We start from the raw sequence: 27,589 nt of genomic DNA, 5'->3' as shown, positions 1-27,589 counted from the left end.
CTCTCCACCACTGCGATACACCACTCTCCACCACTGCGATACACCACTCTCCACCACTGCGATACACCACTCTCCACCACTGCGATACACCACTCTCCACCACTGCGATACACCACTCTCCACCACTGCGATACACCACTCTCCACCACTGCGATACATCACTCTCCACCACTGCGATACACCACTCTCCACCACTGCGATACACCACTCTCCACATAACAATTTCTCAAAGACCTGAAAGTTGTAGCATTAAATATTATGACAGATATCGTGAGGAGACATTCACATATGGGACTAATAGAACAAGAACCCGGCAATGTGATGTTATAGTGGCCAGAATACGCCTGGGATATAGACGTTCTGGCAGCTTTCTCAAAACCCAAATGTCGAGTACACAATGTATCAACTTTGTGAAAGAGAAAACATGCACTCTCTTGAACATTATATTGTAGAATGTCCCATATTGACTGACTTTCGCCCTCCTGGGCTAAGGTATGCTGGACTCTGTAATTATTATATGAGTACTGGAACACTTGATGATATATTGGACTTATATATCCAAGATTAACCATGTAATGTATCAATTATACAATGTATATATATATATGATAGAACTATATAACCTGAGTTTGTAAAAGTACCTTAATCACCTATATGATTAAGTGCTTAATTGCACACAAGTTTTTCTATCAGCTATCTGATCCCTGTCAGTGTAAAAGAGACAAATGTATGTGAATGCATGTGTGTGTGTATATATGTATATGAACGTATATGTGTGTGTGTGTGTATGTATATGTATGTGTATAAAGTATATGGAAGCTGATCAGAATTACTTTTCACCTTTGTAAATGCACATTAATGACACTATGTAAAAGACACATGGAACACTTTATGTAGGGCATACGTAAATCTGTGTATCTATGTATTTATGTATGTAGGTTAGCTTAGCATCTTAAAAGCACCGAATCACCTTCTGTGGTTGAGTGTTCAATAAACCCTTGAACTATGTGTTTAACACTTCTCTAACCCTGTCCATGGAGGACAGAAGAAAATGTATATATTCTGGTTAGCATTGTAAATGTGTGGCCACGTCTGTGGTAGAAAATAATAATAATAATAACAAAAAACCTTAATGCACCTCTAGGCGGCCCCTATATGCACCTCTAGGCGGCCCCTATATGCGCCTCTAGGCGGCCCCTATATGCACCTCTAGGCGGCCCCTATATGCACCTCTAGGCGGCCCCTATATGCACCTCTAGGCGGCCCCTATATGCACCTCTAGGCGGCCCCTATATGCACCTCTAGGCGGCGCTTTATGTACCTCTAGGCGGCCCCTATATGCACCTCTAGGCGGCCCCTATATGCACCTCTAGGCGGCCCCTATATGCACCTCTAGGCGGCCCCTATATGCACCTCTAGGCGGCCCCTATATGCACCTCTAGGCGGCCCCTATATGCACCTCTAGGCGGCCCCTATATGCACCTCTAGGCGGCCCCTATATGCACCTCTAGGCGGCCCCTATATGCACCTCTAGGCGGCCCCTATATGCACCTCTAGGCGGCCCCTATATGTACCTCTAGGCGGCCCCTATATGCACCTCTAGGCGGCCCCTATATGTACTTCTAGGCGGCCCCTATATGCACCTCTAGGCGGCCCCTATATGCACCTCTAGGCGGCCCCTATATGCACCTCTAGGCGGCCCCTATATGCACCTCTAGGCGGCCCCTATATGCACCTCTAGGCGGCCCCTATATGCACCTCTAGGCGGCCCCTATATGCACCTCTAGGCGGCGCTTTATGTACCTCTAGGCGGCCCCTATATGCACCTCTAGGCGGCCCCTATATGCACCTCTAGGCGGCGCTTTATGTACCTCTAGGCGGCCCCTATATGCACCTCTAGGCGGCCCCTATATGCACCTCTAGGCGGCCCCTATATGCGCCTCTAGGCGGCCCCTATATGCACCTCTAGGCGGCGCTTTATGTACCTCTAAGCGGCCCTTTATGTGCCTCTAGGCGGCCCTTTATGCGATTCTATGCGGCCTCTTTATGTACCTCTAGGCGGCCCTTTATGTACCTCTAGGCGGCCCTTAATGCGATTCTATGCGGCCTCTTTATGTACCTCTAGGCGGCGCTTTATGTACCTCTAGGCGGCCCTTTATGTGCCTCTATGCGGTCACCTATACGTGCCTCTTGGCGGCCCTTTATGTGCCTCTAGGCGGCCCCTTTATGTGCCTCTAGGCGGCCCTTTATGTGCCTCTTTGCGGCCCTTTATGTGCCTCTAGGCGACCTCTTTATGTGCCTCTAGGCGGCTTCTTTAAGCACAACTAGGCTGCCCTTTATGTACCTCTAGGCGGCCCCTTTATGTGCCTCTAGGCGGCCCTTTATGTACCTCTAGGCGACTCCTTTATATACCTCTAGGCGGCTCCTTTATTTACCTCTAGGCGGCTCCTTTATGTGCTTCTAGGTGGCCCTTTATGTGCCTCTAGGCGGCCCTTTATGTACCTCTAAGCGGCCCTTTATGTGCTTCTAGGCGGCCCTTTATGTACCTCTAGGCGGCCCTTTATGTACCTCTAGGCGGCCCTTTATGTACCTCTAGGCGGCCCTTTATGTACCTCTAGGCGGCCCTTTATGTACCTCTAGGCGGCCCTTTATGTACCTCTAGGCGGCCATTTATGTACCTCTAGGCGCCCCTTTATGTGCCTCTAGGCGGCCCTTTATGTACCTCTAGGCGGCCCTTTATGTGCTTCTAGGCGGCCCTTTATCTACCTCTAGGCAACCCTTTATGTACCTCTAGGCGGCCCTTTATGTACCTCTAGGCGGCCCCTTTATGTATCTCTATGCGGCCCTTTACGTACCTCTAGGCGGCCCCTTTAAGCACGTTTAGGCGGCCATTTATGTGCCTATAGGCGGCTCCTTTATGTGCCTCTAGGCGGTCCTTTACGTACCTCTAGGCGGCCCCTTTATGCACCTTTAGGCGGCCCTTTATGTACCTCTAGGCGGCCCCTTTATGTATCTCTATGCGGCCCTTTACGTACCTCTAGGCGGCCCCTTTATGCACGTCTAGGCGGTCATTTATGTGCCTCTAGGCGGCTCCTTTATGCACCTCTAAGGGGGCCCTTTATGTGCTTCTAGGCGGCCCTTTATGCAACTCTAGACGGCCCTTTATTTGCCACTAGGCGGCCCTTTATGTACCTCTAGGCGGCTCCTTTATGTACCTCTAGGCGGCCCTTTATTGTCCTCTAGGTGACCCTTTATGTACCATTAGGTGGCCTTTTATTTGCCTTTTGGCAGCCCTTTATGTACCTCTAGGCGACCCCTTTATGCGCCTCTAGGCGGCCCTTTATGTGCCTCTAGGCGGCCATTTTATGTGCCTCTTGGCGGCCATTTTATGTGCTTTTAGGCGACCCATTATGTACCACTATGCGGCCCTTTATGTGCCTCTAGACGGCCTTTTTATGGGCCTTCAGGCGGCCCATTTATGTGCCTCTAGGCGGCCATTTTAGAGGCTTTTAGGCGGTCCTTTTTTGGGCTTTTAGGCGACCATTTTATGTCCTACAAGGCGGCCATTTTATGTGCCTCTAGGCGGCCATTTTATGTGCCTTTAGGCGGCCCTTTATTGGACCTTTAGGCAGCCAGTTTATAGGCCTCTAGGCGGCCATTTTATTTGCTTCTAGGCGGTTCTTGTATGGGCTTATACACGGCCATTTTATGTGCCTGTAGGCGGCCATTTTATGTGCCTCTAGGCGGCCATTTTATGTGCCTGTAGGCGGCCATTTTATTTGCTTCTAGGCGGTTCTTGTATGGGCCTCTACACGGCCATTTTATGTGCCTCTAGGCGGCCATTTTATGCGCCTCTAGGCGGTCATTTTATGTGCCTCTAGGCGGTCATTTTATGTGCCTCTAGGCGGTCATTTTATGTGCCTCTAGGCGGCCATTTTATGTCTCTAGGCGGCCATTTTATGTGCCTCTAGGCGGCCATTTTATGTGCCTCTAGGCGGCCATTTTATGTGCCTCTAGGCGGCCATTTTATGTGCCTCTAGGCGGCCATTTTATGTGCCTCTAGGCGGCCATTTTATGTGCCTCTAGGCGGCCATTTTTTGTGCCTCTAGGCGGCCATTTTATATGATGAGCCTCTACGCGGCCCTCCATCATTGCTCCTATAAGAGACGCTCAGGGGACGGAAGTTTACTTGTAAACTCCATGTAAGTTGTTTACATTATACTGTGAATATTGTCCACAAGAGAGCGGAGGGGGAGAGGGCGATCTACACAGAAGCTCAGCTGGGAACCCTTGCAAGAAAATAATTAAATAATTCAAAGCCTAATTAATATGATATAGCAAAGTTCGTGGTAGGGGGTAGCTTTGGTACTCTTTAAAGTTGTACTCCATACATATGTGCCATTCCCTGTTGGGCACATACCCAGCAGGAATTACTGTTAGAAATTAGGTGAGGCTAGCTCCCTGAGTAGGGTCTTCTAGCTCGTATAGACAGAGAAGCAGACATTATTTTTTATTGATACAGATTTATCATTTCTTGTTCTATTTTGTGTTGATGCAGTTAACAACTTATTATTATTACCTTCGACATAACTTTTCATCCTTTTGACAACATCAATAATATCAACTACACTTTCCGAAGAATGTGTAAACATTGCTTCCTTAATCTCTCTTAATAAGGGAAATTTCTAGTTCCTGAGATCAACTTTGTCATTCTTCTCTTTATGGGTTCAAGTTAAATTATGTCCAGTATATTGTATGTTGACCAAACTGAACTGCATAATCTAAATAGGTCCTTACAAGAGCAAGATAAAGGCAGAGAATAACATTACTAAATGCTACACCGTATATTTCTGTGTGAGAAAATGAGCACCATTACTCTACCTAAACCAGAAGCCAACACCACAATTGTTACGGCCCTCTTGAGTCGCAACTGGGTTCTTTCTCTGATGGTAGTAGAGTTTGGGTATCCGGCCCCAAGCTAGTAGTGGCTTTCAAGGGGTGTGCTCCGTAACGCAAGTAAATTAAAGGGGAAGGGGGACAAAGGCAAAAACTTAAATATATAATTATCACCGTCACCATAAATAATATATAAATTATCACACGGGGGAGGTATAAACACTATTATATACAATCTGGTCTTCCTCTGAAGACGCGGAGTGTTCCACGGTGCTCAACGATGCTTAGCTCTTGGTCCTCTTGTGGCCTCACGATGAATCCTTCGATTCTCTCGAGTCTACCCTGGCCACAGGCCAGCCAAATCACAGTTCCACTGGGGGCACCGTCGTGGAGGCCTTCAACCACAAATCCAGCCTGTAGCTGGCAGGTTCCAATCAGTTCCGCAGGTTAGGCCGCTCCACGACCGATACTAGGGTTGCGAACCCTAGGCAGGAGCCTCGTGTGACTTCACAGATCACTCTCCTCACCTCAACACCCCAGTGGTTAGTCTTCTCCTCCAGTCAGCCCCGGTTACGACAAATCCTCAACTGCCACGTCACAGGCAGGCTAACACAACAGTGTTCATCCGGGGGGTGACTCACAACTTCTGCAGCTAATACTTGGAGACTCCACGGCTGCCTTGGGTAGACTGATCCACTGTCCGATTCAGCAGTCCCAGGTCGACTCTGTAATCAGACACGTCATCAGTAATAGGAACACTCTAGGGCACCTCACTTACAGGCTTAGACACAAACGCCCACCTATCCACTCCATAGATGGCGTTGCTGTCTAAGCGTCACCTCACCAGAGGACAGAAGCGGCTGTGTTATGAGCTGATCAGGACGGGAAACTAGCCCTTGTGGCCAATATATCTCGTCCTCACTAGATGGCGTCGTCCATTTGTAGGGGGTTTCGGGAGCTGACCCACAGATGGCGCGGTCGTCACTGCTCCGTGCTCGGACGCTGGGCTCGGGTCCGTAACAACAATGATCACAGGAGTTATGTCAAAATATTGACAAGTTTTAAGTTATAAAATAAAACAAAATTCAGGAGGCAGACTTTGGAATTTTATATGTTTTAGTGATCTCAAAAATGTATTTCTGACCCAATGTTTAACACTAACATCTTGTTTTAATAACGTTAAATTGTTCTTCCAGATGACAGAAATCTGAAGAGTATAAAGACTGAAGAAACTAACTAGTTAAAGAACAAATTGAAAATAACAAATAAAGCTGGAACCAAATATTGCATTAACTTGTGAACACATTTAGTAAAATTTGGTTTATATGGAAATCACTTATATTGTTGGTCAATTAAGTGACTATTGTGGTTAGAGCAGTCGGATCATCACCGATTAGATCCGAGTTTGATTCCCAGGCAGTGTGAGATGCTCAGCCTCCTGATACCTCTGTTCACCTAGCAGTAAATATTAACCTGGAAATTAGTCAACTGTTGAGGGATACATCCTGAGGAAGGTCTGTCGTTGGCTTAGGAAGGCCTACACAAGCCTAACAAGCTGCCCGTCTCCGACAGTGAGAAACAATGTTATGTTTTTAAACATAATATAATAACAAAACCAGCGTGGGACATTTACTGCTCCTGAGAAACTTGACAACAGTTGTGTGAGGTGAGAATCATACGGCCCAATATGGCGGCCTCGAGTCCTGTTATCCAACCGGAAGATGTGAACAGACTGCGGTATGGACTGGCTGTGACTAAGGCAGGACGAGACGCGCTAGCAAGTGTGTTTATGTGGTCGTACCGGGGCACCTTCCCAGTAGTGACTTACCTCACTCAGGACTTGGGGTACACCAATGCTCAGTACAGGCGTGTCTTCGATGATCACCAGAGGGATAAACTCGAAGCTTCCTCTGACGCGGCTACTTTTGACATCACCCTGTTGTATAAACTCCTGCAACGTGTGTGTGGTCTGGCTGAGATGAATGACCCCACGTGGACCACTCCAGGGCCTCAGGGACCATCACTTGAACACCTCATTTACAGCCTGATGCATCACGGAAACACGTTGGCCCCTGATAATGTGGGAATGTCAGAGCAAGATCTTACGTCAACACTGACGGAGCTCAGTGACTTATTGGCTAAGATGCTGGCTGAGGCCGGCGTCCGGTGTGGGACAAACAGCCAGGATGTGGACCACGTGACCAGAGATGTCACCAAGTATATTGGGGGTCTGCTAGCGAAGGTCAGAGAGCCGCTGGATCCCTCAGATGTGGCGCACTTGCCTCAGCTCCGGCAGGAGATTAAGCTGTTCAAAAGCCACATCACAGAAGAAGTTAAGCAGATGAGCAAACAGGAGCTAACTGACGGGTATAAACTGCTGTACCAGATTGTTCCCGCACCCTGGCTCCACCTCTACATTAACTACAACCCAAGTGTTGCTTTTACACGACTACGACTCATTGAAGATCCCGTCTTGGGGGCAAGATTCTCCCACGCTGCCAAGGGTCAGGATATAAACTATGAGGACATCTTGAGCATGAGACGAGAGGACGGAAGAGTCCCTCAATGTGTCCTCCTGACGGGGGAAGGTGGTATGGGCAAGACAATTTTACTCAAGCTCATCCTCGAGAAGTGGGTAGAGGGCCCTGATGCCATACGTCTCCTGGGCACTGTGGACCTCGTTTTCTATGTACAGTGCAGGGACTCATATCTTAATACCTTCGATGGTCTCCTCCGCCAGTTACTGCCTCAAACACTTAGTGATTCTGGTGTCGACTTCCAGCTGTTTAAGGAGATAATCTTGAGCTTAAATTTATTAGTCCTGATTGACGGCTACGACCAGGTCAACGACCATTCAGGAAGGCTGGTGAAGGAGCTGTTGCACCTGCCTGGCAAGGATGTGAGGTTGGTGATAACCACACGGCCGGGGTGGGACCAACACCTGTCACAGCTCGTCCCACACACCAGACCTCGCTGCAACATCCTCGTCTTGGGCATCACTCCAGAACGTCGCGTGGAGTTCGCCGAGAGAACCATCAAGGTGCTGGTGGAGGAAGAGAGCCAACGGAGTGTCATCACAGGGAGGTTTACCCAGCGGCTGGAGCAGATGAGTCAGTTCCTGGGTGAGTACCTCAACACTCCACTCACCTTGACCTTGTTGGCGCTGCTGTGTGTCGAGGCTCCAGAAGAATTTAACAACCTCACCACAAACACTCAAGTCTACGAGAAGATTCATGACTTCATAACCAGTAAACTGGTGTCCAGACTCAAAGACAATCACGTGACCGAACCCAAAAGGAAATGTGACAAGTTTTTGTTGTTCTTGGAAGAGATTAGTTTAAGAGGGATCCAGAGGCAGGAGTACGACCTTTGGCCGGAGACGGAAGCGGAGATTAGGGTGAAGTGTGACACTCTGGAACTGCCGCAGGAGGAGGTCTTGTCCAACTATTTCACAAGAACCAGCTATCGTCGGGGTCTCAGGGTGGTGTGGGTGTTTGGCTATGTTCATGCCAGGTACCAGGAGTATTGTGCCAGCAGGAGGCTGGTCGCTCTCTTGTTGAGGGCTGAGCAAGACCGAGGTGATCCAGCATCACACCGTGTGTCAGGGGAAAGGTCTACAATCATTGACCTCTTGGTGGATGTTGTACATAAGGAAAGAGAATCCTTGGGAGATCACCTGAGGGGGTCAGAGTTTGATATTAGAGACGTGCAACATGAGCTTAGGCAACTCCCCAGATGGCAGAACATTTTACTCAGCACTACCGGGGTGCTGTGTGCCCGGGGAGTAGAGCACAGGTTCATTACTTACATAATTGACCTGTCCGAGATGGTAACAAATTCGACTGACGAGCTGTTGAAGCATGTAGCAGAGTCCCTCGGGAGTGAGCACGTCATCCAAGCCGTGTGTAAGAAGCTCCGTACAGAACTTTTGTGGACAATATGGAGTGTTGACTCGTGTGTTGTCCTGCCGCTTGTTCTTAAGAAGGTGACACCTAAGAACATTTACCTAGTCATAAACGATACACCCCAACTAAAGCAGTGTCTGTCTACACTGTCAGTGCTGGCAAAAATGAAGGTAACCATATCCTTAGGTCTTGGCTATAGTTTATACAGCAAAGACGGAAATATTGATAAATCAAAACAGTGTTTGGAGAGGCTGACAGCCCCCGACAGTAAGTGTACCTTAGAGGGGTTTGATGGTGGCTTGCCTGAGGCAGCCATATCCCTCCTGCCTCCCACCCTCGAGATCCTCCACCTGCGTCTCACACTACAGCAACTGCCCGTCCTCATCCGTCACCTGTCTCACCTTCCTCACCTGCAGGGTCTTGGTAAATATTAATATTTTTCACCGTAATTTTTAGGGTTATTTATTAATACCAAAATAATGCAAGGGGCTTCATTCGTCATGTTTAATATAGTAATTCAGATTTACATTGTTTACATATATGTTTACAACCTTATGGACGAAAGACTCCATATATTGTTTACAAACATAATCACCTTATGGGAGACAAACACCTTATTTTGTTTACAAATATAATCACCTTATGGGAGACAAACACCTTATATTGTTTACAAATATAGTTACCTTAAGAGCGATAAACACCTTATATTGGTTACAAATATAGTCACCTTAAGGGAGACAACCCCCTTACATTGTTTACAATTATAGTCACCCTAAGGGTGACAAACCTTCTACTTTGATTACAAATATAGACTTATTAAGGGCGACTACTCCATGAATAATAAATTTTCGAAACATTCCGCTGCTGTATAAATTCTTGTGCATAAATAATTTCATGAAATATTTAGCGACGCCATACTTTTGGTTCAGATGACTTACCACTTTGACTTTGACTCGTGGTACAGATCTCCTTTCACTGTGACCTAATTCCTGTTCAAGATGACCTTTTACTGTGACCTAATTCCTGTTCAAGATGACCTTTCACTGTAACCTAATTCCTGTTTAAGATGACCTTTCACTGTGACCTTGATCCTTGGTTAATTAGACCTTCCGTAACTTTGATCCTTAATTCAGGTGACCCATCTATCCCTGTGACCTTGATATTTGGTCCAGATGACCTTTTACTGTGACCTTCACGTAGTTTATATGACCTTCTAATGAGACCTTGACCATTGATAAAGATGACCATGACTGTGACCTTGACCATTGATAAAGATGACCCTGACTGTGACCTTGACCATTGACAGAGATGACCTTGACTGTGACCTTGACCATTGACACAGATGACCTTGACTGTGACCTTGACCATTGATACAGATGACCTTGACCGTGGCTTTTAAAAGCTATTAATACATAGTTTAGATGCTATTAATACTGTCCAAAATACGGACTTGTCATCAGGTAATAAACCCAGCAGTAAGGTGAGTGGATGGCTCAGTATGTCTTCTTGTTATATCTTAGAACATACCAGTAACGACCGTGACTGTATCTCAGTGTATGTCTTCAGGCATTGACCTAGACGCCACGGGCTATGTGGACCCGGACACCCTATACGCCACGGGCTACGTGGACCCGGACACCCTGGACGCCACGGGCTACGCGGACCCGGACACCCTGGTCACTCTGCCGTGCCAGGGAAGGAGGCTCAACCTGATCATCAGGCGGGACCTCACTGATGACGACCGCGCCATAGACTGGTGCTGCCACCTGGCGGCTCAGCTGTGTCCTCCCTCAAGAAGACGGTGTAGTCTCATGTGGTTCCGTGACACGCGTCTCACCAGTACGTATTGACTACATTTTAACACCTGAATATCAGTAACTCAGTTGTTTAATTCACAGTGCTTCCAGTGGTTTCAAAAATATTTTTACATTAAGTCATGAATTAGAGAACTTATAAGGCTTCTTGAGTAACTTTGAGCACCGTTTAGCGATCAAGAATATTCATTAAGCAAGCTTCACTGCTTATAAGATAACACTGATCAATATTTAGCCCAACATTGTCTTGCTTAATACAAGCTAGATTTACTTGATATAAGTTTTCTTTGGCATGAGTGTGTGACATAGACAGGTGTGGGTGGGGATAGTAGCCAGGTGTGGGCTTTAGTGTTCCCTTTCATGTGCAGGTGTGGGGAGGGAGAGTAGCAGGTGTGGGCATCAGTGTCCCCTCTCATGTGCAGGTGTAGGGGTGGAGAGTTACCAAGTGTATGCTTCAGTTTTCCCTCTCATCTGCAGGTGTGGGTGGGGAAAGTAGTCAGGTGTGAAGGAGACAGGTGTTGGTTTTACTGTTCCGTCTCATCTGCAAGTGGGCGCTGGCAGTGGTCCCAGCTGTAGAATACAGTATTTACTCTGATATGAAGGTTTGGATGAGAATTAGGCTGGTGTGGGGCTTCTTCTGCAGGTGTGGGTGGGGAGAGTGGCCAGGTGTGGGCTTCAGTGTTCCCTCTCATCTGCAGGTGGGGCCCAGGAAACAATTTTAGGTTGCCACAACGTACCTGGAAGGTGTTTGAAAGCTGTGACAACGTTTGTTTTCATGTATTAGCTACGTTATTGTGTGGTTGTAAATTAGTTGCCACAACTTATTGCACAACTTGGGCAAAACAATTTTGAGACCGTGTGGCAACCTTAAATGTTGCATAAAAATGGTTTTCCTGATTGATGGAATATATATAAAAAATGTAGAAATATATTAAAAATATATTTTTACATATACTAGAAATAAAATTAAAGCATAATAAAAGGTAAGTTAAAAATATTTTATTCATTACTTTCACTTAATGGAGAATCCATGGTAGTGGTGGTGGAATTGTTGCTGGGTTGTGGTTGGTGGCAGAGGTGGTAGGTTGTGATTGGTGGCAGTAGTAGGTGATGTTTATTGTTGGTGGTAGTGGTTGGTTCTAGTGGTGGTTAATAGTTATGGTTGGTGGTGGTGGTAGTTGATTGCTGTGGTTGGTAATTGTGGTGGCTGAGGGTTGTGATTAGTGGTAGTGGTGGTTAATGTTAGTAGTGGTCGAGGTTGTGGTGGTTTATGGTATCTGGCTCTGCTCCACTACCCTCCTCCACCTCTGCACCACTACCCTCCTCCTCTGCACCATTACCGTCCCCCTCTGCACCATTACCCTCCTCCTCCTCTGCACCACTACCGTCCCCCTCTGCACCACTACCCTCCTCCTCCTCTGCACCACTACCGTCCCCCTCTGCACCACTACCGTCCCCCTCTGCACCACTACCCTCCTCCTCCTCTGCACCACTACCGTCCCCCTCCTCTAAACCACTACCCTCCTCCTCTGCACCCCTACCATCCTCCTTCTCTGCACCACTACCCCCCTCCTCTGAACCACTACCCTCCCCCGCTGCATCACTAGCCACCTCCTCTGCACCACAACCCTCCTCCTCTGATCCACTACCCTCCTTCTCCTCTGCACCACAACCCTCCTCCTCCTCTGCACCACTATCCTCATCCTCCTCCGCACCATTACCCTCCTCCTCCTCTGCACCACAACTCCCCTCCTCCTCTGCACCACTTCCCTCCTCCACGTCTGCACCACTACCCTCCTCCTTCTTCGCACCACTACCCTCCCCTTCTGCACCACAACCTTCTTCCTCCTCTGCACCACTACCCTCCTCCTCCTCCGCACCACTTCTCTCCTCCTCCTCTGAACCACTACCCTCCTCCACTGCACCACTACCCTCATCCTCCTCTGCACACTACCCTCCTCCTCCTCTGCACCACTACCCTCCTCCTCCTCCTCTGCACCACTACCCTCCTCCCCCTTTGCACCACTACCCTCTTCCTCCTCAGCACCACTACCCTCCTTCTCCTCTGCATCACTAACCTCCTCCTCCTCTGCACCACTACCCTCCTCCTCCTCTGCACCACTACCTTCCTCCTCCTCCTCTGCACAACTACCCTCCTTCTCCTCTGCACCACTACCCTGCTACTCCTCTGCACCACAACCCTCCTCCTCCTCTGCACCACTACCCGCCTCCTCCTCTGCACCACTAACCTCCTACTCCTCTGGACCACTACCCTCATCCTCCTCTGCACCACTACCCTCCTCCTCCTCCGCACCAATTCTCTCCTCCTCCTCTGTACCACTACCCTCCTCCTCTGCACCACTACCCTCCTACTCCTCTGCACTACTACCCTCCTCCTCCTCTGCACCGCTACCCTCCTCTTCCTCTGCACCACTACACTGCTACTCCTCTGCACCACTACCCTCCTCCTCCTCTGCACCACAACCCTCCTCCTCCTCTGCTCCACTAACCTCCTCCTCCTCTGCCCCACTACCCTCCTCCTCCTCTGCACTACTACCCTCTTACTCCTCTGCACCACTACCCTGATACTCCTCTGCACCACTACCCTCCTCCTCCTCTGCACCACTACCCTGCTAGTCCTCTGAACCACTACCCTGCTAGTCCTCTGCACCACTACCCTCCTCCTCCTCTGCACCACTACCCTCCTCCTCCTCTGCACCACTACCCTCCTCCTCCTCTGCACCACTAACCTGCTACTTCTCTGAACCACTAACCTCCTACTCCTCTGCACCACAACCCTCCTCCTCCTCTGCACCACTACCCTCCTCCTCCTGTGCACCACTACCCTCCTCCTCCTCTGCACCACTACCCTCCTCCTCCTCTGCACCACTAACCTGCTACTTCTCTGCACCACAACCCTCCTCCTCGTCTGCACCACTACCCTCCTCCTCCTCTGCACCACTACCCTCCTCCTCCTCTGCACCACTACCCTGCTCCTCCTCTGCACCACTACCCTCCTCCTCCTCTGCACCACTACCCTCCTCCTCCTCTGCACCACTACCCTCCTCCTCCTCTGCACCACTACCTTCCTCCTCCACTGCACCACTACCCTCCTCCTCCTCCTCTGCACCACTACCCTCCTCTGTACCACTACAATCCCCCCTCTGCACAACTACCCTCCTCCTCCTCTGCACCACTACCCTCCTCCTCCTCTGCACCACTACCCTCCTCCATCTGCACAACTACTCTCCTCCTCCTCTGCATCACTACCCTCCTCCTTCTCTGCACCACTACCCTCCTCCTCTGCACCACTACCCTCCTCCTCCTCTGCACCACTACCCTCCTCCTCCTCTGCATCACTACCCTCCTCCTCTGCACCACAACCCTCCTCTTCCACTGCATCACTACCCTCCTCCTCTGCACCACTACCCTATTCCTCCACTGCCCCACTACCCTACTCCTCCTCTGCACCACTGCTCTCCTCCTCCGTATTACTACCCTCTTCCTGATTTGCACCACTACCCTCCTCCACCGAACCAGTATCCTCCTCCTCCTCTGCACCACAAACCTCCTCCTCCTCCGCACCACTACCCTCCTCCTCTGCACCACTACCCTCCTACTCCTCTGCACCACTACCCTGCTACTCCCCTGCACCATTGCCCTCCTCCTCCTTTGCACCACAACCCTCCTCCTCTGCACCACTACCCTGCTACTCCTCTGCACCACTACCATCCTCCTCCTTTGCACCACAACCCTCCTCCTGCTCCGCACCACTATCCTCCTCCTCTGCACCAATACCCTGCTACTCCTCTGCACCACTACCCTGCTACTCCTCTACACCACTACCCCTGCTACTCCTCTGCACCACTACCCTCCTCCTCCTCTGCACCACTACCCTGCTACTCCTCTGCACCACAACCCTCCTCCTCCTCTGCACCACTACCCTCCTCCTCCTCTGCACCACTACCCTCCTCCTCCTCTGCACCACTACCCTCCTCTTCCTCTGCACCACTACCCTGCTACTCCTCTGCACCACTACCCTCCTCCTCCTCTGCAACACTACCCTCCTCCTCCTCCCTCTGCATCACTACCCTCCTCTTCCTCTGCACCAATACCCTCCTCCTTCTTTGCACCACTACCCTCCTCCTCCTCTGCACCACTACCCTTCTCCTCCTCTGCACCACTACCCTCCTCCTCCTCTGCACCACTACCCTCTCCTCTCTGCACAACTACCCTCTTCCTCCTCTGCACCACTACCCTCCTACTCCTCTGCACCACTACCCTCCTCCTCCTCTGCACCACTACCCTCCTACTCCTGTGCACCACAACCCTCCTCCTCCTCTGCACCACTACCCTCTTCCTCCTCTGCACCACTACCCTCCTACTCCTCTGCACCACTACCCTCCTCCTCCTCTGCACCACTACCCTCCTCCTCCTCTGCACCACTACCCTGCTCCTCCTCTGCACCACTACCCACCTACTCCTCTGCACCACTACCCTCCTCCTCCTCTGCACCACTACCCTCCTCCTCCTCTGCACCACTACCCTCCTCCTCCTCTGCACCACTACCCTCCTCCTCCACTGCACCACTACCCTCCTCCCCCCTCCTCTGCACCACTACCCTCCTCCTCTGTACCACTACCCTCCCCCCTCTGCACAACTACCCTCCTCCTCATCTGCACCACTACCCTCCTCCTCCTCTGCACCACTACCCTCCCCCATCTGCACCACTACCCTCCTCCTCTGCACCACTACCCTCCTCCTTCTCTGCACCACTACCCTTCTCCTCTGCACCACTACCCTCCTCCTCCTCTGCACCACTACCCTCCTCCTCCTCTGCATCACTACCCTCCTCCTCTGCACCACAACCCTCCTCTTCCACTGCATCACTACCCTCCTCCTCTGCACCACTACCCTCCTCCTCCGAACCAGTATCCTCCTCCTCCTCCGAACCAGTATCCTCCTCCTTCTTTGCACCACAACCCTCCTCCTCGTCCGCACCACAATCTTCCTCCTCTGCACCACTACCCTGCTACTCCTCTGCACCACTACCCTCCTCCTCCTTTGCACCATACCCTCCTCCTGCTCCGCACCACTACCCTCCTCCTCTGCACCACTACCCTGCTACTCCTCTGCATTACTACCCTCCTCCTCCTCTGCACCACTACCCTCCTCCTCCTCTGCACCACTACCCTCCTCCTTCTCTGCACCACTACCCTCCTCTTCCTCTGCACCACTACCCTCCTCCTCCTCTGCACCACTAGCCTCCTTCTCCTCTGCACCACTACCCTCCTCCTCCTCTGCACCACTACCCTCCTCCTCTGTACCACTACCCTCCCCCCTCTGCACAACTACTCTCTTCCTCCTCTGCACCACAACCTTCCTACTCCTCTGCACCACTACCCACCTCCTCCTCTGCACAACTACCCTCCTCCTCCTCCGCACCACTACCCTCCTCCTCTGCACCAATACACTGCTACTCCTCTGCACCACTACCCTCCTCCTCCTCTGCACAACTACCCTCCTCCTCCTCTGCACCACTACCCTGCTACTCCTCTGCACCACTACTCTCCTACTCCTCTGCACCACTACCCTCCTCCTCCTCTGCACCACTACCCTACTACTCCTCTGCACCACTACCCTGTTACTCCTCTGCACCACTACCTTCCTCCTCTGCAGCACTACCCTGCTACTCCTCTGCACCACTACCCTCCTCCTCCTCTGCACCACTACCCTCCTCCTCCTCTGCACCACTACCCTCCTCCTCCTCTGCACCACTACCCTCCTACTCCTCTGCACCACTACCCTGCTACTCTTCTGCACCACTACCCTCCTCCTCCTCCTCTGCACCACTACCCTGCTACTCCTCTGCACCACTACCCTCCTTCTCCTCTGCACCACTACCATCCTCCTCCTCTGCACCACTACCCTCCTCCTCCTCTGCACCACTTCCCTCCTCCTCCACTGCACCACTTCCCTCCTTCTCCTCCTCTGCATCACTACCCTCCTCCTCTGCACCACTACCCTCCCCCCCCTCTGCACAACTACCCTCCTCCTCCTCTGCACCACTACCCTCCTCCTCCTCTGCACCACTACCCTTTCCCATCTGCAACACTACCTTCCTCATCCTCTGCACCACTACCTTCCTCCTTCTCTGCGCCACTACCCTCCTCCTCTGCACCACTACCCTCCTCCTCCTCTGCACCACTACCCTCCTCCTCCTTTGCATCACTACCCTTCTCCTCTGCACCACAACCCTCCTCTTCAACTGCATCACTACCCTCCTCCTATGCACCACTACCCTCCTCCTCCACTGCACCACTACCCTCCTCCTCCTCTGCACCACTGCTCTCCTCCTCCGCATTACTACCCTCTTCCTCCTTTACACTACTACCCTCCTCATCCTCCGCACCACTACCCTCCTCCTCTGCACCACTACCCTCCTACTCCTCTGCAACACTACCCTGCTACTCCTCTGCACCACTACCCTCCTCCTCCTTTGCACCACAACCCTCCTCCTGCTCCGCACCACTACCCTCGTCCTCTGCACCACTACCCTGCTACTCCTATGCACCACTACCCTGCTACTCCTCTACACCACTACCACTGCTACTCCTCTGCACCACTACCCTCCTCCTCCTCTGCACCACTACCCTCCTGCTATGCACTACAACCCTCCTCCTCCTTGTCTGCATTGCTTCCCTCCTCCTCCACTGCACCACTACCCTCCTCCTCCTCTGCACCACTACCTTCCCTCCACTACACAACTACCCTCCTCCTCCTCAGCACCACTACCCTCCTCCTCCTTTGCACCACTACCCTCCTCTTCCTCTGCACCGCTACCCTCCTCCTCCTCTGCAACACTACCCTGCTACTCCTCTGCACCAATAACCTCCTCCTCCTCTGCACCACTACCCTCCTCCTCCTCTGCACCACTACCCTCTTACTCCTCTGCACCCCTACCCTGATACTCCTCTGCACCACTACCCTGCTACTCCTCTGCACCACTACCCTCCTCCTCCTCTGCACCACTACCCTCCTCCTCCTCTGCACCACTGCTCTCCTCCTCCGCATTACTACCCTCTTCCTCCTTTGCACCACTACCCTCCTCCTCCGAACCAGTATCCTCCTCCTCCTTTGCACCACAACCCTCCTCCTCCTCCGCACCACAATCCTCCTCCTCTGCACCACTACCCTGCTACTCCTCTGCACCACTACCCTCCTCCTCCTTTGCACCACAACCCTCCTCCTGCTCCGCACCACTTCCCTCCTCCTCTGCACCACTACCCTGCTACTCCTCTGCACCACTACCCTCCTCCTCCTCTGCACCACTACCCTCCTCCTCCTCTGCACCACTACCCTCCTCCTTCTCTGCACCACTACCCTTCTCCTCTGCACCACTACCCTCCTCCTCCTCTGCACCACTACCCTCCTCCTCCTCTGCATCACTACCCTCCTCCTCTGCACCACAACCCTCCTCTTCCACTGCATCACTACCCTCCTCCTCTGCACCACTACCCTCCTCCTCCGAACCAGTATCCTCCTCCTCCTCCGAACCAGTATCCTCCTCCTTCTTTGCACCACAACCCTCCTCCTCGTCCGCACCACAATCTTCCTCCTCTGCACCACTACCCTGCTACTCCTCTGCACCACTACCCTCCTCCTCCTTTGCACCATACCCTCCTCCTGCTCCGCACCACTACCCTCCTCCTCTGCACCACTACCCTGCTACTCCTCTGCATTACTACCCTCCTCCTCCTCTGCACCACTACCCTCCTCCTCCTCTGCACCACTACCCTCCTCCTTCTCTGCACCACTACCCTCCTCTTCCTCTGCACCACTACCCTCCTCCTCCTCTGCACCACTAGCCTCCTTCTCCTCTGCACCACTACCCTCCTCCTCCTCTGCACCACTACCCTCCTCCTCTGTACCACTACCCTCCCCCCTCTGCACAACTACTCTCTTCCTCCTCTGCACCACAACCTTCCTACTCCTCTGCACCACTACCCACCTCCTCCTCTGCACAACTACCCTCCTCCTCCTCCGCACCACTACCCTCCTCCTCTGCACCAATACACTGCTACTCCTCTGCACCACTACCCTCCTCCTCCTCTGCACAACTACCCTCCTCCTCCTCTGCACCACTACCCTGCTACTCCTCTGCACCACTACTCTCCTACTCCTCTGCACCACTACCCTCCTCCTCCTCTGCACCACTACCCTACTACTCCTCTGCACCACTACCCTGTTACTCCTCTGCACCACTACCTTCCTCCTCTGCAGCACTACCCTGCTACTCCTCTGCACCACTACCCTCCTCCTCCTCTGCACCACTACCCTCCTCCTCCTCTGCACCACTACCCTCCTCCTCCTCTGCACCACTACCCTCCTACTCCTCTGCACCACTACCCTGCTACTCTTCTGCACCACTACCCTCCTCCTCCTCCTCTGCACCACTACCCTGCTACTCCTCTGCACCACTACCCTCCTTCTCCTCTGCACCACTACCATCCTCCTCCTCTGCACCACTACCCTCCTCCTCCTCTGCACCACTTCCCTCCTCCTCCACTGCACCACTTCCCTCCTTCTCCTCCTCTGCATCACTACCCTCCTCCTCTGCACCACTACCCTCCCCCCCCTCTGCACAACTACCCTCCTCCTCCTCTGCACCACTACCCTCCTCCTCCTCTGCACCACTACCCTTTCCCATCTGCAACACTACCCTCCTCATCCTCTGCACCACTACCTTCCTCCTTCTCTGCGCCACTACCCTCCTCCTCTGCACCACTACCCTCCTCCTCCTCTGCACCACTACCCTCCTCCTCCTTTGCATCACTACCCTTCTCCTCTGCACCACAACCCTCCTCTTCCACTGCATCACTACCCTCCTCCTATGCACCACTACCCTCCTCCTCCACTGCACCACTACCCTCCTCCTCCTCTGCACCACTGCTCTCCTCCTCCGCATTACTACCCTCTTCCTCCTTTACACTACTACCCTCCTCATCCTCCGCACCACTACCCTCCTCCTCTGCACCACTACCCTCCTACTCCTCTGCACCACTACCCTGCTACTCCTCTGCACCACTACCCTCCTCCTCCTCTGCACCACTACCCTCCTCCTCCTCTGCACCACTGCTCTCCTCCTCCGCATTACTACCCTCTTCCTCCTTTGCACCACTACCCTCCTCCTCCGAACCAGTATCCTCCTCCTCCTTTGCACCACAACCCTCCTCCTCCTCCGCACCACAATCCTCCTCCTCTGCACCACTACCCTGCTACTCCTCTGCACCACTACCCTCCTCCTCCTTTGCACCACAACCCTCCTCCTGCTCCGCACCACTTCCCTCCTCCTCTGCACCACTACCCTGCTACTCCTCTGCACCACTACCCTCCTCCTCCTCTGCACCACTACCCTCCTCCTCCTCTGCACCACTACCCTCCGCCTCCTCTGCACCACTACCCTCCTTTTCCTCTGCACCACTACCCTCCTCCTCTTCTGCACTACTACCCTACTTCTCCTCTGCACCACTACCCTCCTCCTCCTCTGCACCACTACCCTCCTCCTCTGTACCACTAACCTCCCCCCTCTGCACAACTACTCTCTTCCTCCTCTGCACTACTACCCTCCTCCTACTCTGCACCACTACCCTCCTACTCCTGTGCACCACTACCCTGCTACTCCTCTGCACCACTACCCTCCTACTCCTCTGCACCACTACCCTCCTCCTCCACTGCACCACTACCCTCCTCCTCCTCTGCACCACTACCCTGCTACTCCTCTGCGCCACTACATTGCTACTCCTCTGCACCACTACCTTCCTCCTCCTCTGAACCACTACCCTGCTACTCCACTGCACCACTACCCTCCTCCTCCTCTGCAGCACTAACCTCCTCCTCCTCTGCACCACTACCCTCCTCCTCCTCTGCACCACTACCCTCCTACTCCTCTGCACCACTACCCTGCTACTCCTCTGCACCACTACCCTCCTCCTCCTCCTCTGCATCACTACCCTGCTACTCCTCTGCACCACTACCCTCCTCCTCCTCTGCACCACTACCCTCCTACTCCTCTGCACTACTTCCTTGCTACTCCTCTGCACCACTACCCTCCTCCTCCTCCTCTGCATCACTACCCTGCTACTCCTCTGCACCACTACCCTCCTCCTCCTCTGTACCACTACCCTCCCCCCTCTGCACAACTACCCTCCTCCTCCTCTTCACCACTACCCTCCTCCTCCTCTGCACCACTACCCTCCCCCATCTGCACCACTACCCTCCTCCTCCTCTGCACCACTACCCTCCTCCTTCTCTGCACCACTACCCTTCTCCTCTGCACCACTACCCTCCTCCTCCTCTGCACCACTACCCTCCTCCTCCTCTGCATCACTACCCTCCTCCTCTGCACCACAACCCTCCTCTTCCACTGCACCACTATCCTGCTACTCCTCTGCACCACTACCCTCCTCCTCCTTTGCACCACAACCCTCCTCCTGCTCCGCACCACTACCCTCCTCCTCTGCACCACTACCCTGCTACTCCTCTGCACCACTACCCTCCTCCTCCTCTGCACCACTACCCTCCTCCTTCTCTGCACCACCACCCTCCTCTTCCTATGCACCACTACCCTCCTCCTCCTCTGCACCACTAGCCTCCTTCTCCTCTGCACCACTACCCTCCTCCTCCTCTGCACCACTACCCTCCTCCTCTGTACCACTACCCTCCCCCCTCTGCACAACTACTCTCTTCCTCCTCTGCACCACTACCCTCCTACTCCTCTGCACCACTACCCACCTCCTCCTCTGCACAACTACCCTCCTACTCCTCTACAACACAACCCCCCTCCTCCTCCGCACCACTACCCTCCTCCTCTGCACCAATACACTGCTACTCCTCTGCACCACTACCCTCCTCCTCCTCTGCACCACTACCCTCCTCCTCCTCTGCACCACTACCCTGCTACTCCTCTGCACCACTACTCTCCTACTCCTCTGCACCACTACCCTCCTCCTCCTCTGCACCACTACCCTACTACTCCTCTGCACCACTACCCTGTTACTCCTCTTCACCACTACCCTCCTCCTCCTCTGCACTACTACCTTCCTCCTCCTCTGCACCACTACCCTGCTACTCCTCTGCACCACTACCCTTCTCCTCCTCTGCACCACTAACCTCCTCCTCCTCTGCACCACTACCCTCCTCCTGCTCTGCACCACTACCCTCCTACTCCTCTGCACCACTACCCTGCTACTCCTCTGCACCACTACCCTCCTCCTCCTCCTCTGCACCACTACCCTGCTACTCCTCTGCACCACTACCCTCCTTCTCCTCTGCACCACTACCATCCTCCTCCTCTGCACCACTACCCTCCTCCTCCTCTGCACCACTACCCTCCTCCTCCACTGCACCACTTCCCTCCTTCTCCTCCTCTGCATCACTACCCTCCTCCTCTGCACCACTACCCTCCCCCCCTCTGCACAAGTACCCTCCTCCTCCTCTGCACCACTACCCTCCTCCTCCTCTGCACCACTACCCTTCTCCATCTGCAACACTACCCTATTCCTCCTCTGCACCACTACCTTCCTCCTTCTCTGCACCACTACCCTCCTCCTCTGCACCACTACCCTCCTCCTCCTCTGCACCACTACCCTCCTGCTATGCACTACAACCCTCCTCCTCCTCGTCTGCATTGCTTCCCTCCTCCTCCACTGCACCACTACCCTCTTACTCCTCTGCACCACTACCCTGATACTCCTCTGCACCACTACCCTGCTACTCCTCTGCACCACTACCCTCCTCCTCCTCTGCACCACTACCCTCCTCCTCCTCTGCACCACTGCTCTCCTCCTCCGCATTACTACACTCTTCCTCCTTTGCACCACTACCCTCCTCCTCCGAACCAGTATCCTCCTCCTCCTTTGCACCACAACCCTCCTCCTCCTCCGCACCACAATCCTCCTCCTCTGCACCACTACCCTACTACTCCTCTGCACCACTTCCCTCCTCCTCCTTTGCACCACAACCCTCCTCCTGCTCTGCACCACTTCCCTCCTCCTCTGCACCACTACCCTGCTACTCCTCTGCACCACTACCCTCCTCCACCTCTGCACCACTACCCTCCTCCTCCTCTGCACCACTACCCTCCGCCTCCTCTGCACCACTACCCTCCGCCTCCACTGCACCACTACCCTCCTCCTCTTCTGCACCACTACCCTACTTCTCCTCTGCACCACTACCCTCCTCCTCCTCTTCACCACTACCCTCCTCCTCTGTACCACTACCCTCCCCCCTCTGCACAACTACTCTTTTCCTCCTCTGCACCACTACCCTCCTACTCCTCTGCACCACTACCCTCCTCCTCCTCTGCACCACAACCCTTCTACTCCTCTGCACCACAACCCTCCTCCTCCTCTGCACCACTACCCTAATTCTCCTCTGCATCACTACCCCCCTCCTCTGCACCACAACCCTCCTCCTCCTCCGCACCACTACATTCCTCCTCTGCACCAATACACTGCTACTCCTCTGCACCACTACCCTCCTCCTACTCTGCACCTCTACCCTCCTACTCCTGTGCACCACTACCCTGCTACTCCTCTGCACCACTACCCTCCTAGTTCTCTGCACCACTACCCTCCTCCTCCACTGCACCACTACCCTCCTCCTCCTCTGCACCACTACCCTGCTACTCCTCTGCACCACTACCCTGCTACTCCTCTGCACCACTACCTTCCTCCTCCTCTGCACCACTACCCTGCTACTCCTCTGCACCACTACCCTCCTCCTCCTCTGCAGCACTAACCTCCTCCTCCTCTGCACCACTACCCTCCTCCTCCTCTGCACCACTACCCTCCTACTCCTCTGCACCACTACCCTGCTACTCCTCTGCACCACTACCCTCCTCCTCCTCCTCTGCATCACTACCCTGCTACTCCTTTGCACCACTACCCTCCTCCTCCTCTGCACCACTACCCTTCTCCTCCTCTGCATCACTACCCTCCTCTGCACCACAAACCTCCTCTTCCACTGCATCACTACCCTCCTCCTCTGCACCACTACCCTCCTCCTCTTCTGCACCATTACCCTCCTACTCCTCTGCACCACTACCCTCCTCCTTCTCTGCACTACTTCCCTCCTCCACGTCTGCACCACTACCCTCCTCCTTCTTCGCACCACTACCCTCCCCTTCTGCACCACAACCTTCTTCCTCCTCTGCACCACTACCCTCCTCCTCCTCCGCACCACTTCTCTCCTCCTCCTCTGAACCACTACCCTCCTCCTCTGCACCACTACCCTCATCCTCCTCTGCACACTACCCTCCTCCTCTGCACCACTACCCTCCTCCTCCTCCTCTGCACCACTACCCTCCTCCCCCTTTGCACCACTACCCTCTTCTTCCTCAGCACCACTACCCTCCTTCTCCTCTGCATCACTAACCTCCTCCTCCTCTGCACCACTACCCTCCTCCTCCTCTGCACCACTACCTTCCTCCTCCTCCTCTGCACAACTACCCTCCTTCTCCTCTGCACCACTACCCTGCTACTCCTCTGCACCACAACCCTCCTCCTCCTCTGCACCACTACCCGCCTCCTCCTCTGCACCACTAACCTCCTACTCCTCTGGACCACTACCCTCCTCCTCCTCTGCACCACTACCCTCCTCCTCCTCCGCACCAATTCTCTCCTCCTCCTCTGTACCACTACCCTCCTCCTCTGCACCACTACCCTCCTACTCCTCTGCACTACTACCCTCCTCCTCCTCTGCACCGCTACCCTCCTCTTCCTCTGCACCACTACACTGCTACTCCTCTGCCCCACTACCCTCCTCCTCCTCTGCACTACTACCCTCTTACTCCTCTGCACCACTACCCTGATACTCCTCTGCACCACTACCCTGCTCCTCCTCTGCACCACTACCCTCCTCCTCCTCTGCACCACTACCCTGCTAGTCCTCTGAACCACTACCCTGCTACTCCTCTGCACCACTACCCTCCTCCTCCTCTGCACCACTACCCTCCTCCTCCTCTGCACCACTACCCTCCTCCTCCTCTGCACCACTAACCTGCTACTTCTCTGAACCACTAACCTCCTACTCCTCTGCACCACAACCCTCCTCCTCCTCTGCACCACTAACCTGCTACTTCTCTGAACCACTAACCTCCTACTCCTCTGCACCACAACCCTCCTCCTCCTCCTCTGCACCACTACTCTCCTCCTCCTCTGCACCACTACCCTCCTCCTCCTCTGCATCACTACCTTGCTACTGCTCTGCACCACAACCCTCCTCCTCGTCTGCACCACTACCCTCCTCCTCCTCTGCACCACTACCCTCCTCCTCCTCTGCACCACTACCCTGCTCCTCCTCTGCACCACTACCCTTCTCCTCCTCTGCACCACTACCCTCCTCCTCCTCTGCACCACTACCCTCCTCCTCCTCTGCACCACTACCCTCCTCCTCCACTGCACCACTACCCTCCTCCTCCTCCTCTGCACCACTACCCTCCTCTGTACCACTACAATCCCCCCTCTGCACAACTACCCTCCTCCTCCTCTGCACCACTACCCTCCTCCTCCTCTGCACCACTACCCTCCTCCATCTGCACAACTACTCTCCTCCTCCTCTGCATCACTACCCTCCTCCTTCTCTGCACCACTACCCTCCTCCTCTGCACCACTACCCTCCTCCTCCTCTGCACCACTACCCTCCTCCTCCTCTGCATCACTACCCTCCTCCTCTGCACCACAACCCTCCTCTTCCACTGCATCACTACCCTCCTCCTCTGCACCACTACCCTATTCCTCCACTGCCCCACTACCCTACTCCTCCTCTGCACCACTGCTCTCCTCCTCCGTATTACTACCCTCTTCCTGATTTGCACCACTACCCTCCTCCACCGAACCAGTATCCTCCTCCTCCTCTGCACCACAAACCTCCTCCTCCTCCGAACCACTACCCTCCTCCTCTGCACCACTACCCTCCTATTCCTCTGCACCACTACCCTGCTACTCCCCTGCACCATTGCCCTCCTCCTCCTTTGCACCACAACCCTCCTCCTCTGCACCACTACCCTTCTACTCCTCTGCACCACTACCATCCTCCTCCTTTGCACCACAACCCTCCTCCTGCTCCGCACCACTATCCTCCTCCTCTGCACCAATACCCTGCTACTCCTCTGCACCACTACCCTGCTACTCCTCTACACCACTACCCCTGCTACTCCTCTGCACTACTACCCTCCTCCTCCTCTGCACCACTACCCTGCTACTCCTTTGCACCACAACCCTCCTCCTCCTCTGCACCACTACCCTCCTCCTCCTCTGCACCACTACCCTCCTCCTCCTCTGCACCACTACCCTCCTCTTCCTCTGCACCACTACCCTGCTACTCCTCTGCACCACTACCCTCCTCCTCCTCTGCACCACTACCCTCCTCCTCCTCTGCAACACTACCCTCCTCCTCCTCCCTCTGCATCACTACCCTCCTCTTCCTCTGCACCACTACCCTCCTCCTTCTTTGCACCACTACCCTCCTCCTCTTCTGCACCACTACCCTTCTCCTCCTCTGCACCACTACCCTCCTCCTCCTCTGCACCACTACCCTTCTCCTCTCTGCACAACTACCCTCTTCCTCCTCTGCACCACTACCCTCCTACTCCTCTGCACCACTACCCTCCTCCTCCTCTGCACCACTACCCTCCTACTCCTGTGCACCACAACCCTCCTCCTCCTCTGCACCACTACCCTCTTCCTCCTCTGCACCACTACTCTCCTACTCCTCTGCACCACTACCCTCCTCCTCCTCTGCACCACTACCCTCCTCCTCCTCTGCACTACTACCCTGCTCCTCCTCTGCACTACTACCCACCTACTCCTCTGCACCACTACCCTCCTCCTCCTCTGCACCACTACCCTCCTCCTCCTCTGCACCACTACCCTCCTCCTCCTCTGCACCACTACCCTCCTCCTCCACTGCACCACTACCCTCCTCCCCCTCCTCTGCACCACTACCCTCCTCCTCTGTACCACTACCCTCCCCCCTCTGCACAACTACCCTCCTCCTCCTCTGCACCACTACCCTCCTCCTCCTCTGCACCACTACCCTCCCCCATCTGCACCACTACCCTCCTCCTCCTCTGCACCACTACCCTCCTCCTTCTCTGCACCACTACCCTTCTCCTCTGCACCACTACCCTCCTCCTCCTCTGCACCACTACCCTCCTCCTCCTCTGCATCACTACCCTCCTCCTCTGCACCACAACCCTCCTCTTCCACTGCATCACTACCCTCCTCCTCTGCACCACTACCCTCCTCCTCCGAACCAGTATCCTCCTCCTTCTTTGCACCACAACCCCCCTCCTCGTCCGCACCACAATCTTCCTCCGCTGCACCACTACCCTGCTACTCCTCTGCACCACTACCCTCCTCCTCCTTTGCACCACAACCCTCCTCCTGCTCCGCACCACTACCCTCCTCCTCTGCACCACTACCCTGCTACTCCTCTGCACCACTACCCTCCTCCTCCTCTGCACCAATACGCTGCTACTCCTCTGCACCACTACCCTCCTCCTCCTCTGCACAACTACCCTCCTCCTCCTCTGCACCACTACCCTGCTACTCCTCTGCACTACTACTCTCCTACTCCTCTGCACCACTACCCTCCTCCTCCTCTGCACCACTACCCTACTACTCCTCTGCACCACTACCCTGTTACTCCTCTGCACCACTACCTTCCTCCTCTGCACCACTACCCTGCTACTCCTCTGCACCACTACCCTCCTCCTCTGCACTACTAACCTCCTCCTCCTCTGCACCACTACCCTCCTCCTCCTCTGCACCACTACCCTCCTACTCCTCTGCACCACTACCCTGCTACTCCTCTGCACCACTACCCTCCTCCTCCTCCTCTGCACCACTACCCTGCTACTCCTCTGCACCACTACCCTCCTTCTCCTCTGCACCACTACCATCCTCCTCC

At 53.9% G+C, this 27,589-nt stretch overlaps 1 protein-coding gene across 4 annotated transcripts in view; it reads left to right on the top strand.

Annotated features, from left to right (window-relative positions):
- LOC123749507 (uncharacterized) overlaps positions 1-27,589 on the top strand; it is a 114,740-nt gene that overhangs the window by 15,261 nt on the left and 71,890 nt on the right. For 3 of the 4 annotated variants that reach the window (XM_069339918.1, XM_069339917.1, XM_069339920.1), the window contains exons 2-3: positions 6,093-9,224; positions 10,368-10,640. In XM_069339918.1, the coding sequence (XP_069196019.1) occupies positions 6,584-9,224; positions 10,368-10,640 (2,914 nt within the window). In that variant the 5' untranslated portion in view covers positions 6,093-6,583. The remainder of the gene's footprint in view (positions 1-6,092; positions 9,225-10,367; positions 10,641-27,589) is intronic. The other variant, XM_069339921.1, reaches the window with a different exon arrangement.

The sequence above is a fragment of the Procambarus clarkii genome, chromosome 42 (assembly GCF_040958095.1).
Source record: "Procambarus clarkii isolate CNS0578487 chromosome 42, FALCON_Pclarkii_2.0, whole genome shotgun sequence".
NCBI lineage: Eukaryota > Metazoa > Arthropoda > Malacostraca > Decapoda > Cambaridae > Procambarus > Procambarus clarkii.
This window is presented reverse-complemented; position numbering and strand designations above follow the sequence as displayed.